The sequence below is a fragment of the Camelus bactrianus genome, chromosome 5 (genome assembly GCF_048773025.1).
Source record: "Camelus bactrianus isolate YW-2024 breed Bactrian camel chromosome 5, ASM4877302v1, whole genome shotgun sequence".
Taxonomy (NCBI): Eukaryota; Metazoa; Chordata; class Mammalia; order Artiodactyla; family Camelidae; genus Camelus; species Camelus bactrianus.
The window spans coordinates 28,772,235-28,791,372 of record NC_133543.1 but is presented as its reverse complement, the minus strand read 5'-3'; the positions used below and the strand labels follow the sequence as shown (position 1 = coordinate 28,791,372).

General features: G+C 33.9%; 1 protein-coding gene across 1 annotated transcript in view; it reads left to right on the top strand.

The window, feature by feature from the left end:
- The window catches only part of LRP1B (LDL receptor related protein 1B), a 1,597,029-nt gene that overhangs the window by 1,416,951 nt on the left and 160,940 nt on the right, over positions 1 to 19,138 (top strand). Inside the window, exons 63-66 of the mRNA XM_074363587.1 lie at positions 3,279 to 3,372; positions 7,017 to 7,133; positions 7,256 to 7,375; positions 8,786 to 8,905. Coding sequence (XP_074219688.1) covers positions 3,279 to 3,372; positions 7,017 to 7,133; positions 7,256 to 7,375; positions 8,786 to 8,905 — 451 coding nt within the window. The remainder of the gene's footprint in view (positions 1 to 3,278; positions 3,373 to 7,016; positions 7,134 to 7,255; positions 7,376 to 8,785; positions 8,906 to 19,138) is intronic.

Genomic DNA, 19,138 nt, shown 5'->3' with positions numbered 1-19,138 from the left:
AAATTATTCAATAGGGAAACCTATAATTATATTTATTCAATGGCAAAAATGCTGATCAAATAAATGAAAGCCTAAATCAACCTAGAAAGGATTATTCATTTCTCTCAATTTGGTATCAATAAGAACACGACTAAAATGTGTATAATTTTTCAAATACCCCCAATCATGTTTTGCATGAATTAAAAAAAAATCAGTAATAGCAAGATAGAACAGCAGCAGCAAACAATTTTGGGTCTGATATCTTTGTTTCCAGCAATACTTCCTGAAAAAAGTTATCACTTTATTTGTTTCATCTTTCAGAAAAAAGTTACTGAAGAATAAATAACGTTTCAGCTAACACAACCAATTAGTGGTTTTCCCTGTAAGTCCTGTGGCTTATACTGTCGTTCATCACTAATTCTTTTTTTGACGTAATAGGAGGAAAATACTATCTACTGTACATCTCTAGGAGAAAAGTCAGTTCATAGAAACATAATTTTTAGTGAGGCAGTCGTTAAAATTAAGTAAATAATTTAGGTACTTCAGAATCGTGCCACATTAAGCACTCTGATAAAAACATTACATTTTAAATTCATCTTACTAAGGGATTTTGATTTGTTATCATCTGTTGATTCCAGCCAATGGTACACCCTCAAGTAGTAATGATTTTTAAGAAAAATAAAATAGGTAACTCATACCTATACGAATTCTTTTAGGATAGAAAACGAACCTAGGAAAATCCGGTAAAAATCAAGATTAGGTCCAGTGCTCATAGCATGAATCACTTCAAATGTTACAGTTAACAATTTTCATTAGAAAATTTTAAAAGTAAACTTAAAAATGGATTTACTTATTTTTTAAGTGGAGATTTCTTGTTTCAAGTAAACTTCACTCCATGAGGGATTTGTATTTTATCTGTGTATTCATTTTAGTAGACGTACATTTAGTAGTTTCTTTATTGCTTCTTCTTGTGGGTAATAATTGCAGTTCATAATTTATTTTATGAAGATATTAGTCTTGGAGAGCTTTACCGTGTAGAATGTTCTATATTTATATTTAGCATTAATCTTTTTTAAGTTACTGTATTTAAGTACGGGGGGAAAAGCCCAGCCACAAAATAGAAGAGATTTGCTTCTGAGAGCAATGAATAAAATGTTGATTAGCATAAAAAGAGACATAATAAGTATATTTTAGCCTGGTCTTCTTTTAACTCAAAATGCTTTTATGTCCTTATTAAAAATGAAATGGTGAGCAAAATCATTGTGTTGTATATCATTCCAACAGTTGGAGTTTAAATCAGACGTATTCAGTGAATTTAAAAATCTGTATTTTAGATATTTTTCAAATCTTGATTGGTAAGTCTTCGAATATACTTCGGAGACTTGAAATCCTCTTACTAATGGACTCTGATATACTATAATGACTGGAAAGGTTTAATGTTCAGGGCAATTGCTTTCAGAGTTAGCCTTATATCCCCAGACAGTCACTTTCTATAAAAGTAATATTTTTCCATTGGTAATTTATGAAAACCACAACAGACATGACCAGAGGCTAAGTAAATATGAGAAAATCACTTGAAGAGCGAGATCTTCCCTTGGATTCACAGTGCACTGTTCACTCTTATATTGCCACAGGGGACAAATTACTCTCTTATTTAAAAAAGATAATATATAAATCTACCCTGAATCAACTCCATACTATCCAGACTGGTTCGGTAAAGCTAGCATCGAATTTTCTCTTACTTGAAGAAAGTTAACAGTATTTTATTTTTTAGTTTTTATTTTTTATTGGAGTGTAGTTGATTTACAATGCCACTTTCAGGTGCATAGAAAGTGATTCAGTTACACATACACATACATACATATATATTGTTCATATTCCTTTCCATTATAATTTATTACAAGAAATTGAATATAGTCCCCTGTGCTATACAGTTGGTCCTTGTTATTTATATATAGTAATGTGTATCTGTTGATCTAAAACTCCTAATTTATCTATCCCTGGCCCTTTCCCCTTTGGTAACTATTGCTTTCTATGTCTGTGAGTCTATTTCTGGTTATCTTTTCTTTAAGATTCCACATATGAGTGATTATATGATACTTGTCTTTGTCTGACTTACTTCACTTAATATGATAATCTCTAGGTCCATCCATGTTGCTACAAGTGGCATTATTTCGTTCTTTTTTATGGATGAGTAATATTCCATTATATATCTCACATCTTCTTTATCCAGTCATCTACCAATGGACGTTTGCGTGGTTTCCATGTCTTGGCTATCATGAATAGTGATGCTATGAACACTGGGGTGTGTGTGTCTTTGGAATTACAGTTTTCTCTAGATATATTTAACTGTTTTAAATGAATAATCTTTTAGTTTGCTAATCCATTTTCATTAGAGAAAATTGAACCTAGGTTGTATTTTTTCTACAAATCTGTCTGGCATGCAACATGCTAAGATAAATGCCACCTTGCTGTTAGTCACTCATCTGGAAATTACAACAGAAATACTTCAAAAAGAAAATTAATACATTTTAGAAAATACCTCTCTAACAGTTTCAATTTCAGAAGAAGAAAAAAAGAAAAAAAATTGATAGTGCTAGAATAAATCTGCTAAACTTTATGGCTTGTGTTTTTCCTGGCAACTACTTCAGGATGTGCTGCATGTGCTCTCTGTATGGAAAGTGTTTTTTCTTCAGTTTGTTCTATCTTATGAAGGTACTCTTGGAACCAAATGTTACTGAAAAAAGGATCCGTTTTGTGGTCTGATATCACTAAGGAATAAACTGAGCTTTCTTTTTCGCTGTGTATAGCTGACCAATAGTGAAGTAGGCAGGAACAATAATTCAAATTAGTTCAATTTGTTAAATTAACTCTAACTAAATTAATTCAACTTAATACCTCTTTCCGATATTCCTGATGATTTTTAGCCCTATTGAGTGTGGAGCAAACTTTTTCTGTAAAGGGCCGGATAATAACTCTTTTAGACTTTGTGGGCTACGTGTTCTCTGCAGCAGCTACTTAACTGTTGTTATGGTGAGAAAGCTGCTGTTGACAATATGTAAATTGGTGAAATTGTCTGTGCACAGGAAATCTCGGGAGGTCTTCCTGAACGATGTGCTTTCCTGGCAGGTCATTTTACTGTGTGTTGTGCATTTATTCCTTAATGCAGAATTCTCTGAGACCACCACAGTTTACATCCACTACAAGGTAGTAGGCTAGGCCACTCTGCCCTGGGGAGTTTTTAAATATCCATTATATATGAGCAGGTTTTCAATCTTTCTTTTTTTTTTTTTTCAAAGTTTCGTTGCAAAACTGATAAATGTATTCCGTTCTGGTGGAAATGTGACACCGTGGATGACTGTGGTGATGGATCTGACGAACCAGATGACTGTCGTGAGTACTCTGGAGGATGTAGGAATTTAGACTTGAGAGTTCCTGAAATCCCAGACCTGAAAAGTGAAGCTAGATCCTAAGCATTGCCTTCTGATGGTTTTCCAAAATTGAAATAGAAAGATTTAATATGTCAATGTGTAAAAATACTACAAAAATTGTTGCAGTGTCTTGTGTATGTCTCTGATCACTATTACATTGACAATGACACCATCAGCAATTTTTGTTAGTTTTCTTTTTTCTCAATTTTTTTTTTACTTGTAGAATACTAAACTCTTCATGTAGTGATCAGTAGAGAAAAATCAGCATGATTTTGACTTAATATGTCACTAAATTAGAAGCAAAAATGGGCAAGTTTTTAAAATGCCACTCAATGACTGAAATCTTGCCTTTTAAGGGATACAATCCTTCAACCTTTCTGTCATTATTAAAATACTGAAAATTCTTGAAAAGTAAGAGTTTTCCAATGGAAATCATTAGTTTGCTATTAGGCAACTTAATATGCTCTTAGTAGTTGCCTTAGAGTGACTACCAATTATGTCTTGACATTTGACTGTTATTGGCATGGTTAGGTGCTATTTTTTTTTAGCTGTCTTTGGCAACGTAGGTGGTAATGGACAATCAACAGACTTTTCCTTGATAGCCTTTTATAGTTCACTCCATGGGTCACTCCAGTACTGTCCTGTCAAGTTGAAGATGCTTGTAGGCAGTCATGATAATTCCCTCAACATCCCATTGGATGGTTGCCATGATTTGGTCTTGCCAATTGAGATCAAGATCCTTAGACTTGCACTAAAGAAGGACAGTGTAATGTCTCAGTGAAAGCTAGCTACTTTCTGCTGTAAAACTTTTCACCACATAATTACAAGGCTGTTTCAAACTTAGGGCTGCTGGATCGTTACTTAGATGAGCTGTATTCCATCTCTCTGGTCACTACCAAGTATATCAAACATTTGAAGTTTTTTCATGTTTAATGTATTTGTTTGAAAGCAGTAAATAATATACTCAATGAGAAGGGGAAAAGTTATAAAAGTCATTGCTTTTCTAATACTGTTTTTCTATTTCTGAAAGGTCTGTTGCTCTTCGATTTTTTAATATAGTTTTTGTTTTCCCTATGATGGACAATATATGAAGAGTAGTATCTGTATGAGATAGCATACTATTATGCTTGAATTATTCTTTTTTTAAGTTATTGAATTAAAGAGAATATTGAGGAATGAGAAATTATGGTGGCCAATTGAGATTTACTCATTTAAAGTTATTAATTTCCCCACAAAACTAAACTTTATTACAATATAGTAAATAAAGTAAATATAGCTTATTTTTGTAATTTATAGAAATAAACAAAAATGATTGTGTGAATTTATTTTTTATTACAGTGACCTTTCCTGCCCAGATTTAAAGTGTCTTTTGAGGAATTACCACCATAAGGACCTGCAGACAAAGTCAATAGCACCCAATGCTCTCTCTTCTAAAATATTTACTGCTCCTGTAATTTTAATCTTGACTGAAATTTTATGCTATAATCATACTAAATATGAAAAATTACCTAGAGATTTAGCATTTTTTTTTATATTTACCCACCTTCAGAATATTTGGTGAGCAAATATGACTTTAATGTCTTTTGAGGGGAACCAAAGAGACATCTGGTGTCTAAGAGTCTCTGTATGATCCTCATCGTGGTTAAATACCAATACTACATTTTTTTATTGGTGACATTATCTCTGTGATCTTTTAATAAATGATCTGTTGCTTGGAGTTGACGGGTTAAGAGCACTGAACATCTGTACTCATGACATTTTATTTTGAGAGCCATGGTGAGATGGAAAATGATGTTCATGAGTCTGTGGAATGTTTAGAATTCATTTTTGAGTAGCTGCATCATCAAAATTTACAAGTATTAAGAGCCACTGACAATACCTATAATTTCACCTGAAAAAGCAGAAAAACTTGATCCCAGGTTCAATAGTGTTATTTATGCAAATATAGTTAAGAGTGAAGCATTGAGAAATTCTCTGGCATCATAAGTTTGTAACTATGTTTCCTATAATACTCTAATACACCAAGTATCGTCCTAGAGACGCATTTAGAGGCACATAGGCTTCCCAGTTACTTAACAGGCATTGAAACTCCTTTAACAGTTACAACCTTTCTTATGGAAAGGTTCTGGACAACCTAACTTATAATGGACAAGATGATTGTGGGGATGAGAAAGATGAAAGGGACCATCATAAGTCACCTCAAACTGTTCTGTCTTGCCTTATTTTTGACTCCTATCTGAAATTGGTCTAAAAATTATAATTGTGCACCATTCATAGTGTAGAAAAATATAACAGCAATTATGGGCAAAGAAATATTAAAGAAAATTGTATATGAAGCAGGAGGAAATAGAGGAAATGGATATGTTTAGAGCATGAGAAAATTAAGTATCACCCAATTTAAACACTTAGTGTGAGTAATTCATAAATGTCTAAATTAGAGGTAAATGACTTTCAACATTTTAGAACTCAGTTCTGTGGAAGCCATGCATATATTAAGAGTTTTATTAATGTTAAAGAAAATTTTAATTAGTATTTTAATTATAAAAGCCTAATTTATTTTCCAAAGAAAGTACAAAATATAATTTATTAACATTTGATTGACTGACTTGAACTAATAGACAGCATACTATTAACCTCTAAGTCAGCGATTAGTAACATACATTAGGATCATCAGTCAAAAGATAAGTGTTTTATTGCAAACAACATAGTTTGGGAGCAGACTTCAGAGTCAAATGTGGGTTTAAATTTCTACTATGGCACTTGAAACTTGTACATCCTTGGTTAATTATTAATACCCATGAGACTTACTTTTCTCATTTATAAAATGGTCATGGTGATGCTGAGGTGAGAAGGTTATAATGATATTCAATTAGTGATTATATATGAAAGAGCCTAGGCCAGTGCCTGACACAGGGTAGATTTTCAATAGATCCTATTTTATTATTACTATTGTTATTATTATTATTCCTTAGGAAAACCCAGAGAATATAGCAAAGACTACATTATCATCTGGGAATTATTTGTTATAACAAAGTATGTATGGTATATAAAAATCTTTACTAGTTACAAAATATTGTCCTTATTTATTAATAGGATTATAGGAATAAAAATCAATAATTCTGATTTAAAATGTGATAGTTATAGGAAGCATTTGCTTAAAGTATGTATTGAGGGCAGATGTTCTTCTTTTAACACATCACAGGCAGCAAAGTGATCAAAGAGAAATAATTTTTTAAGTCATACTGGAATAACATTTTAAAATAGTACAATAAATTGTGCTCTGCCACATAACCTCTTTGTATCATTTGTTTGAATAGAGGAGGCATTTATATGTTTTAAGTATATACATATTTGTATTTATATGCTATTAATATCTTTCTTCTTACTATTAGTTTATAAAATGTAATCTGGAGGCCATCGGAGCAGGTCATAGCTTAATTGTACATCTGAATCTAATAGCTATCTAGATGTGAAACATTTGCATTGTGCTCTAGGACATATTTAATCTCATAATACAGTAAACACTTTGAATGTCAGAAAAGCCCTGTTTAAGAAGTCATGAGCTGAGATTTTCATTCCATGACACCTATATGTTTCCTCCCCTAGCTGAATTTAAATGTCAGCCCGGCCGGTTTCAGTGTGGAACGGGGCTCTGTGCTCTGCCTGCTTTCATCTGTGATGGAGAGAATGACTGTGGCGACAATTCTGATGAGCTCAACTGTGGTAGGTGATTCCATCCGTAACCAAGGAGAACATAAATCTAATTCTTAGCTGATTATATCGGCACCGATTTAAATTCAGACACAGGCTTTAGCGCAGGATTCTTTGTTCTTTCCATCCTTCAGACACACACGTCTGCCTCTCAGGTCAGTTCAAGTGTACCAAGAACCAGAAATGCATCCCGGTAAACCTCAGATGTAACGGGCAGGACGACTGTGGGGACGAGGAAGATGAAAGGGACTGTCGTAAGTCACCTCACCATGTTCTGTGTTACATCTGGCTCCCAGCTGAAATTGGTCTAAAATTATTATTGTTCATCATAAACGTATATGGTATAGAAGATACAACCACAAGGATGAGCAAACAATTCCAAACAGGTGTCTATTGGGATGAAGTATTTAAGAAACTCTGTGTAAAAAATATAGAGAAATATAAAACATGAGTGATCTTTATTTTAAAAGCTACCTAGAGATTATGACAAACATGAAAAAACACACATTCACCCACTTCATCCTTAAGAGAAATAGCAAAAACAAAATTACAGGTGATTATGGTGTTTTCTTAAAAAATAATTTTTAATCATATTAAGTAGCTACAGGTGCATTTCTTCTATTGATTTAATCGGTTACTTGAAATCAACTCCATTTCAATTAGAGATTTTTTCCCCCAAAACAATATATTGAGTGTATAACAAGAAACAAAAATCTAGTCAAAGTAACCTAACAAAATTACTTGTTAAAAGTGTGTAAATAATTCACCTTTTAAAATATCTTAACAAGGGACTTCAAGAAACAATTGTAAAATATTTTTCATTCTAACTGCCTTTTATTCCCATCTCACATTAAAAAAATATTATTGCATTAAATGGAAGGCAAACCAGTTTACACTGTATACATACGTGCACGTAGGCAGGTAGGCACGTACACGCTTACATATATACACACACAGGATCTGAACGATAGAACACCTGTCAAGTTTCAGGGTTTCAGGAGAACTGATGTCAACATTTCTGTCTTGCTGAAGTTTTATTTTATTCCCCGAAAACTTTTATCAGTAAATAATGTGCAGTCATCCAGCAATTTGATTAAGATGGTGCATTCAGAATAAAGTCAGTACCAGTTCTTTATGGTTAGCCATTCTAGAAGCTGATCCATTAAACTGACTAGGATTTGTGATGCAGTTTACAATTTGAGTCAGATGTTCACCTCTTCCCTCAAAAACTCAACACAGCTAGAGGCTTTGATAAATTTTATGATTTTTATTTCCTCATTCTCTGATTTTAGCCTTTTTCCTTTTATAAAAATGCATATTATAAATTCTTAAATTCATTTATCTAGAAAAAAGTTACTTTGAAAGACCCTGAGTTCTTTATTTTTAATTTCAAGACATCTAATCAAGGTGGGGTAGTTTTAAAAACTCTGAGTTTTATCAAATGCATCATTGCAGAATTATAGTTTTATTTGTTTGTACTGGAATGGATAATAGGAATACATTACAGATAATTGAAAGTTAACAAAAAACTCCTCACCTATGAGCCCTATTAATTAAGATGATGCATTTTCAGTTGACCAGTTTAATGATTTGTCTAATTGCTTTTTAAATAAAATGTCTGTTCTTGTCTAAAGCTACATTTTAACAGATGCTTTCTTCTTAAGCTGAAAACAGCTGCTCTCCAGACTACTTCCAATGTAAAACTACCAAACATTGCATTTCCAAGCTGTGGGTTTGTGACGAGGACCCAGACTGCGCAGATGCATCAGACGAGGCCAGCTGCGGTGAGTGTTTTACCACCGTGGATCTTAGCTATTGTATTTATATCATTTAAGATGGCCATAGTGAAGTGAATCTGAACACAATTCTGATACAACTCAAGTCTTACATGAGGAAGTTTCGCCTGTGTGTTCCCAGCGTCAACAACCTCCAATTAGCTCTTTTAATAAAAAGCATGGAGGGGTAAGGCAGAAGAGAAGTATTGCTTAGTACAAGTCGAAACTGTTTGTAAAAAGACAGATCTAAAAGGTAGGATAAAACTATCTTCTTATGTTAAGAGTATTTGCATTTAATGAACAGAAACAATGAAATACTCTTTTCATAGAATACTGTTTTCATATTGTTCTAGACTTCATTTTTCTCCTTAAATACGTATTTTTTTCCACTTATCTGATGATTATTGTTTCTTCTTAAACATGGTGGGAAAAAGGGAAAAGAGGATATGTTCTGTTTTAGTAGATGACAGCAATCACTTACGTTACCTGTTGTTTCTGAGATATTAATATTTTCACTTAAAATCAATTACTTTATTTTCAGTTATCATTCCTTAATTAGCATTGCAGAAATAGAGAATGTGTGTATTCATTTTGTTTAGTGCATTTGATTCTATCTTAAAAATGTCGACAGTGAGACAGGAATGAAAGTAGTTTTCATGTGTAACTCATTTTATCAATATTTATTAAACATTAATTGAGGATATTTTCAGGTGAATGCACCAAACTTGGCGTTGTTGGGGAAGCAAAAAAGGATTTAGTCTAGTAATTGATTAGAAAAGACAAAGTTTGTCCAAACTAAAGACAGAATTTCCAGGCTTCATAGACAAAATTATGTTAAATGCATTTGCTAGATTCCACACTACTCGTAATCAAGTCTTCTGGGAGAAATCAGAATAATGAAAAACTTTTAGATTCTTTGACATTCTGTTGTATTGAACAACGCTCATAAGCTACATGTATAATCATGTAATGTGACTTCAAGTGTTGTTTTTTTCCTAACACAGTCTCCATATGACTGTCTTCAGGACATGCAACCAGTATAGCTATCACTTCATAGTGTCATAAAACCTCCGTTTATCGCTTTGTAAAATTTGTCTTCATAATCAATTCACAAGGCCTCCAGCTACATTCATCAGCAATTTGTCCATAACAATTATCATGGACTTCTGCAGACTAGTGTATGTTACTGGGTATTTTGCTCTGTTGTCTTTTGCATTTTGGTTTACCAAAGCAACCAGGAATAATGATTTATATTAGCTATCTGAATAATTCCTTGGCTGAAATTTTTTTTCTATATTTTGTTCTTCTTCCACCTCACTTTGATGTGATTTAACTGTTCTGATACATTATATTGTTCAAACGGATAATTTTCCATCATCATAATAACAGTAATGCCTAATGTTTATTTGATTTACCACATCATATGGCTGAAGAGATATGTTAAAAGCTGACAGTGGTTACTTCACTTAACCACTTTATTATCCCTATTTTGTGGTTGAGGAAAATGAGGCCCAAGGAGTAACTTGACTAAAATCCCATAGCCGGCAAGTGGTGGAACTGGGACTTGAATCCAGGCTTACTGGACACCAAAGCCTCTGCTCTGGGAACATAGCATAATCCACCTCATTCTTTCTATATAAAGAGGAAAATACTTAAATATTTTCTGTTATAAAGTTCTGTAGGATATCTTAGCCAGCATTATTGCTGTTAGTTCCAAACCAGCATGCAGATATACACCTACATACAGAAAAAGGGAAAGGATGAAAGAGGGTTACCATTTGATTTGTCTTAAACCCACTATAAAATTTTACTGTGGGCCGATGCTAATTTAATTTAAAGAAACTTCTTCTACGTCCTATTTTAGCATGGCGTTTATCAATCCTTATTTTTGAAGGAGCTAAAAGACCACCTTCTTTCCCTTTACCCTCTTCAATAAATGTAGAAATGCCATGTATTTTTGCTAATTCTGTTAACACCCTTGTGTTGTAGGATAATTCCTCTTTTGATGCTTTATTGAGTGAGAAGGAAACATAACTCTTCTTAAAGACTAACCCTGTCATGCCACTGCCTTACTGTTTGAATATAAGTTGCATGTTTCTTTGTGGGTGAGAATGGGACTTGCCTACGATAGGGGATGTATTTCACAGGTCAAGTGGCCTGGCAGGAGGGACCATAGACTTGCATTAAAGGCTGTTGAGTGACTGGCCTATTGTCTGTTGCAAGATCTCCACTTGCAACCCACTTTTGTTTCGGTTGCCTCCTGTACTGTCTTAGCCCAGCGCTCAATGTAGAGGAGATTCTCTTTTCCTCTTGGAGTTCACCTAGCCCTTCCATCTTTTTTCTCAGCACCAGTATTTGTATTTAACTACAGTGCTACATCTCATTGACTTCTATCTGAAGTTCCAGCATTGTAGTCAGTTCTACCTTGACCTAAATGAAATGTTTTGTTTTGTTTTGCTTTTAATTGTGTAAATAAAGCCAATGTAGAGGCCCACACACATGGGCGAGAGAGACAGATACAGACAGACACTGTGGAAAAGCCTAGCGAAACAGAGCACAGTGACTTAACAAAAACAAAATACACATGTAGTATACGGAAATGAATAACCAGCGATGTGTAAATGTTTTAACAATTATTTAATTTCTATATTTACCAGAACACCACATTTGTTGAATTCAGCCCAAGGTGACTTTTGCAATCTTATGAGTACTTAATAATTTAATCACTAATATTTAATATGTATAAAAATTGTATGCTAGTCTAGAAATAAAGGAGGCTTTGAAACCCCTTTGAACAGATATGGATTAAATATAATTTAGGAGTCTTTGTCCAATGATCTAGTTGTGGTTAGCCTTTAATTTAAAAATTAAACCAACTGCATAATTTCTCATTTTATTATATCTAGTTTTTGAAATGGTTACATTTGAGTCCATGAAAGCTACATTTGGCACATTTGGGTTTAAATTCAAAAGTATTTTTAAAACACCTTTTAATTCTGTTTATGTGTAAGTATACATTTAAATCTGTGTTACCCTCAGAGTCATAGCAAGATACAGTGGGCCAGTCTTAGCCACAGACAGCCAACTATACTAAGCCAATTTACATAAGGAACTTGAGCATGCATGGATTTTGGAATCCACAGGCATCCCGGAACCAGTCCCCTGTGGATACCAAGGGAGGATGGCAGTTGCAAAGTTTGTTTTGTGAGTTGTTAATAGTTATTATAGAATTCTTTTTACTTAATTCTGTTTATTTTTATCTCACTCTATGCCCAAAGATAAACAAGCTTTTTAAAATGTAGATAAACCCTCTTTCACTAGGCTATTGATGTTAGCTACTCTTGGAAGGCTGTTTCACCGTTTATTACAATACTGGGGGAACACACATTTGAATGCCTGACCACAATAACTAGAATATTCCAGTTGTGGCAGCTGTGGGATTTTCATTCAGAATCTCACTTTCCAACTTTATTCACTCTTTCTGCCTGCCATTATCTATTTTAGGAATGAAGTGTGGATTTAGGGATTTGACAGATCTGTATTGGATTCATACTTCAGCTTTGTATTCAGAGTAGAAATTTTTCTACAATTTGATTCTTGTAAGATGATAACAGAATATGTCTTTCCATTATATTCCCTCTCCCTGGTGTACAGTTTAGACTCTCAGTGCCCTAGATCTCTGTGAAACATTCTTTTCATCAGTTTCCTGTGTGGGCTTTCCTGGTTGACTTCACAATCACAGCTCCACCATCTAGAATTGACTGTTTGCTCTGCCACATTGCTCCTCCCTGTGGTTTCTTTTCCTGATTTCTTCTTCTACACCCCTTCACCTGATCTAGAACTGTGTCACCAAAGAGAGTCTTGCTTCCATGTGGATTGAGCATCATTTGCTACTTTTGAGCAGTCTTGATTTACAACCTGCCTGCTGCTCGGCTAGTTATTTTTACTTAATGCATTTGCTGTAATCACGTTAGATGTGGCTTGTGAGAAGAATTTGAACTTCCTACAGTAACTTCATACCCTCCACAGCCTGGATTTCAAACATGACACTGAACACATTCAAACCAAAAGCGAGAACTCATCAGTGCTTGCTTTTATTTTTCATTAAATGTCTGATGTGGAGATTTGAATCAGGTTACCCAAGCTATGAAAATATAAGAAAAATACACATTTTTAAGTTAAAGCGAGTATGTATTAAATTATAAAATATTTCAGACGTACAGATTTGTACAGAAATTACACAGTAAGCACCATGTAACATTTTTAATAGATTCAACATTTGGCTGAAAGTATCTCTTAAAACATCTAAATGCCTACAATAATAACTGCAGCCCATTTCTGTCCTTATATACCTTTGTGTTAGCTGGTGGGGAGGAGAAAGGGCCGCTACTCTGCACACGCTTTGGGACCCTTCTGGGCCCTGCTACCTGGTTGGTCTGGTCTGTAGTAACTAACCTGTGCTGTGGAGTGTTGCTTGAGTGGAGTGGGCTTGGCTCTTTGTCCCCACAGCTCCATTCTTGGTGAGCTGCAGCCCAATCTTAAGTTTCTGCTGATCCATGAAACCCCTTGAGCTAAGATCCTCACAGAGACATATGATCTTGCAAGTTTCCAGGACTCCTCAGGAGCTAGGGAGACCACCTCGTGCTTATCTAGCTGGCTATCACCCACTTTTAATGTCATAAATCAGTCGTTCCTGAGTTCTGCTGGCTATGTCATACACCTGGTACTTGATGTTTCTCCTAGAAGCTTGGCATCTCCCCAAGATAAAAGTGGGTCGGCATTAACACTTGTCTTTTCATTGTTCTTGGTCTGTCTCGTGTCAATCTAAATGGCCCGCCCCTGTCTTGAGCACAAATGCGGCTAAACCCTCCACTCAACCCCTGCTGTTCCTCTCAGTCTCTCAGGATCAGTGGGCATTAGTCTACTTTTTCTACTTGCCTGAAAGAAATGGATTCTGCATCGTATCTTACTGATTACTGAGGTGACATTTGCCAACCTCACCCCTTAACCCTGATGAAACAGCTGTGGAACAAGATAAGTTATGAGGGAGAGAAATGAAACCACATTGTTTGATTGTTTTACAAAGTGTTTTGATTGTATACTTACCTGACCCCCAGATGATTTGTAAAATAGCACTTAATAACATCCTATAGAATCATTTTCTCTCAGAACATACTTTGTACATATTGCCTAGTATGTAAGTGATTCTGGGGTCTGTGTGGTTGACACTCAGTCCAATGCTAAAACTTTAAAAAGTAATTACATAGCTCTATGTTGCTACTTTAAAAACACACTGTATACATATGCCATCTTTTAAATATAATTTTTAGTAATAATTTAATTTTTCATACATTTCCAAACTTTTAAAGTAATTGTGGTTAAAATAAACATATTTGTAGACAAACCCATTTACGTGTAGAGCTTACAGGTGTGTTTTTATACTAGTATTTCTGCATTTTATGCTAAAATTTTTGAAGTATTATATTTTGCTGTCATTCACCTATTTATTTGTTTTGGAAAATTCAATATTTTCTCCTTCTTCTGTCAGTTACATTTGTGTATATGTCTCTGTGTGTGTGTGTGTGTGTGTGTGTGTATGACAGAGAGGGAGAAAGAAAGAGACTCTTTTGCACTAAAACATTTTGGTTCCAGTGGAGTCCTTGAAGAAGAGCCTATCTGTATGAATGGCACCAGGAAATTGCCTTCTAGCTTTTATACAAATAAATGAATGGACTACACGTGGATCACTGAATAGTCTAAGTGGAACACATTTAGTCTTTTAATAACTTATATTCAGTAACCGTTATGCATTGATTGTTTCTCTACCACAAGGATGTGCAATTATTTGGTGGTTATTTTATTTTTCTCTCTTAATAATAAGAGGAAACTGTTAGATTTAAAATTGCACAAAACTAAAGAAGAGCCCATGTAATGAGTCAGGAGGCCTGCCAAATGTTCCAGGCTCTGGATTGATCTGTAGTAAAAGGCAAGAGAGGAAATAGCTTTTTGCCAGTGAGGGTTATAGTTGAGTTTGTAAGGAGGAAAGCTGCACATGAGTTTTAATAAGAACTGGGTTCGTGCAGTTTTTTTTTTTTTTTAAAGAAATTGAGTCATTAATTTAACATAATGTGTTATTTTTATTTGAAAAACTTCATCCTTGTCGTACTGCTCCTCTCATCCTTGGCCAAGTGTATTTGATTCTCTAAAAATAAGTAAAATAAAATCTCTTTCTCTCTCTCTCACACACACACACACACACACAAATCCTGGTAGCAGATTTATAGCAGTACTTGGGGAGAATAAGTATTAGACAATTTATAAAAATATAAGAAGTGTAAAACTTTAAAAATTCGTCTCCTTTAACCTACCTTTAGAACAAAAATATGTGTGTTTGTTTTAGATTATGAGATTCTGTTAACATATCCTTTGGGCTGGCAGTTTCCTTAGAGAATATTCTACATTTATATTTTCAGGGATTATTTAATGTTGTTTAGTACCATGTGTATCCAGTATATGATTATACTGTATGTTAGTGAATGAAAATAGGTAGAATGCAAGATTACGATGCTTTTTCTTAGCAGCAACACTTGGTAACGCATCTAGAGTAGAAAGTATTTTTGTTTATCCCTTAAAGAAAACTTAGATTTGTGCTTATATGTTAAAGTCAGTTTGAGGATCCAAGTGGTATCAGATTTTGTTTACAAAAAGACTATCCATTTTCTGCCATTAACATTTCAGGACAGAACATAGTAATGAGAATAAAAGACCTATTGTAGAGTTGTAACTGTACCATTTATTAGCTTTGTAATCTGTGTATAGTGAACAGATGTTGTATAGATGATTATTCTGACAGCCATACTTATGCTCCAATCAGTTTTAGATTCAATGCCTGAGATGCAAAGCCTCTGGGATAGATTTTTCTTGTCATCAGGCCACTGTTCATATATGGTTCCTTGTTCAGAGTTCATGTGGGAAATGAGAGGGGAAAAAGAGGTAAAGTAGGAGTTAGTGTGTGGTAATGAACTCTCTTACCTCTTGCTGGGTTATGGATGCCGGAGTAAATTATTATTTTTATTATCCTTTGAAATCTTAACTTTCTAATTAATATTTTTATTTCTCAAATCCAAAAATCTTGAGAGCAATTTTAAGAAGAAAACGAACAGAAATTCTTCATGATGAGTTTCCTGTGACCTAAAGCAGAATTGGCTTGAAAAATACAATTTAGAGGCTAGAGAGATAAAATAGAGAGCAGAGCTACCCTGTGACCTGAGGTTTCTCATCCCTATGAGGTCATATTATCCATATGGTTACAGCACTTCCCTTCAGACCTCTATGGTCTAAGAAAGAGACAAATTTCCAGTATATAAATATTTCCCTTTCGATATAGTTACTGGGTTTTGACTGACATTTAAGGAAAAGCAGAATATAAACTGATGCTGTTTATTAAAGTTCAAGTAAATCTAGTTATATTTTCAATTAATGGTATTTGGATTATGTGAATTGTGTATCTTACTCAAGCAATCAGATGACTAATTTAAGTTCATATATTTATATTTAATCTTAAACTAATAGAAAGTTACATATGTGTATATCTGCAGTAATGTAGTAACCATTTTGCTGTAAATGGTAATATCAAATGTTAACATTGAAGAAAAATGTATGGTATTTGTTTTAATTCATTGCAATCAGTTCTTCAGGAATAGAGTGTACTGACAATTGGTCTTAAGTATTGAGTGGAAGACTCAAAAAAAAAATCCATATCAGAATGCTGGGAACTTATTTCCAAGTGTTATAAACTAGCATACAACTTTAATCAATTAAGCTGTCGAAAGAGTAACATCTAAACTGTTTCAACTTGTTGAAGATATTCCTAAAATCAATCTCATTTCTTCTGTCACCAAGTAAACTGTAATGGCAAAAATTTCTTATATGACTTAATAGCATACATAGCTTTAGATCTCCATTCTGAATATTCTTATTATATTACATTTTTTAAAATCAAATATGGAGACTTTATATTTTAGGCTTCTTTGGTATTAGCTTCTGAATCCTAAACACAAAAATGTACTCATGAAATTAAATGTATTACTTAATTCCAATTAATCATGTTTTTCTATAAAGGATCATACAGTTATGCCATTAGCAGTTATATCTGTGCATCAAGAAGTAGATGCCTAAAAAAAAAAAAGTAGATGCTGCACATGGCTATTTCTGTCTGTTCCTAGAAGTGTTTCATAGATGGTGGGATGTTATATTACTTTATGAATGTGTGTCCTACAAGTTCTCTGGATGAACTTAGAGTTCTTGGTATGAGCATGTACCCAGTCCCATGATGATTACTGCTTCAAGAAGAGAATCTTTTGGATTCTCAGATCTTCATTGTGGTCTTTGTAGCATTTAAAACCACAAGATTCTTCATATAAAGAGGGACTGAGCAATAAAAATCCCACTGGGTAACTATCAGGGAACCACAGAGGTACAGGAAACTACCTTTAGTAATCATAAAACATTTTATGAACTCAATTCTCAGATAGTTCAGTCAGTTCTTTTTAAATAAAGGACATTTCACTGAGTCAGAGAGAAGAAAATTGAGAATCGATCACTTAAAATATAAACAAAAATAAACATTTTTTTTTTCTTTCTGGATTTACCATGTCCAACTCATAATATCTGAATAATGGTAATTAAGCTTTGCATCTTTGTAACATTCATTTGTTTAAAAAGTTAAAAAGTATCTTCTGAAAATGTTAAGCCTTAGTGACACTAGGAATTCAAAAAAAAGTCTTAACAATGAAATTAATTAATAGTTTTGAAAGCTTATCATTGCTAGGCATTGTTAGCACATTTATATGGATTGTATCATTTAATCTTCATAACAATCCTATGAGAGAGTATTATGTGAGAGAGGATAACTATCATTATTGCTATTTTATAGGTAAGGATATAAGCCTCAGAGAGTGTGAGTAATTTTCCCCGGGTCTCCCAAGTAGAAAGTGGATGAGCAGAATTTGAATCCACAGGATATGTCTCTAGCCCCATACACTTAACCATTACTCACTCCATAGAGCTTCCTTGCCCTGGCTTAAATTTGTAACAAGACAAGGAAGTAAGACACAGATTCCAATGATCCAAGACAAATTGGAATGTATATAATATCATCATAAAAATACATATTTATATAGTTTTTTTTAATAACTTATTGTCACAGAAAGTGAGTGGGAGTAGGAGTGGCAGTACAGGGATGCCTTCTCTGTAGACAATTTGAAAGTAACGATGAACCAAAACCAGTCTGGTTGTTATTAACACCATTCTTCATTGAAAATTCTCAACACAGTCAGTGATTAAAACCCTTTCTCTGCAAAGACAGACCACTGATTGTGATCCCAGATGGAAATCTAGTGGCTTACCATAGAGGTAATAGGAAAAATAAGTACAATGAAAACAATGTCATTAAGTTCTAGTTTGACACAATTCTGGTTTGACCTTAGCCTATCAAAATCCAGCTCTCCTTTTGTTCAAAAGGGAGATTGGTGAGTGTTGAGAGGAGCCCTATCTTTCCATGACCAAACTTTTCATAATGAAGCAACTAGAAAGAATGAAAGAGAATTGAACAGGGGATAACTTTCTCACCAGCCGGTCAAGAGTGTCTAACACCCTGCTCAGACTCTGAACTGTCTGGTGCACGATCCACTTCATGCAGGTCATACGTTCGAAAATATTGTCCTCCTCTTGGTTAACTGAATGAATGAACATGAATATAGAGTTTTTTTTAGATCATATATCTTTTCCTTCCTGAAACTTTTCTGCTGAATAAATATATATATATTTTTTCAGGAAATGGAGGCATTCCTCAGAGTCTAACTCTAAGCATTATACAAGTCATTAAGGAACTGTAACGGTGCTTTTAAAAATGTCATCTTCATTATATTCTTATTCAAAAGTTTCTCCCAGTCTAAATGTAGTGTAAATAATACGGGGGATCTATTAATAGATAAAATCAATTCTAGAATTATTGTTATCAATGCTTCTTATTAATTTTGTATGAATAAACTGTTACTAAATAGATTAAAATACAGGTGGCTATTGAGAAGAGAATGTTTGCTCATGCTAACATTACTCTTAGTATATTTTCAAAAACTTTTACCCTGTAGAAGTGAAGGTTATGAACACTGCTTTGTTCCAACTTTTTGAAAACTTTAGTAACAAGAAAGCATTTTTTTCTTTTTCCTATTTTATGAAATT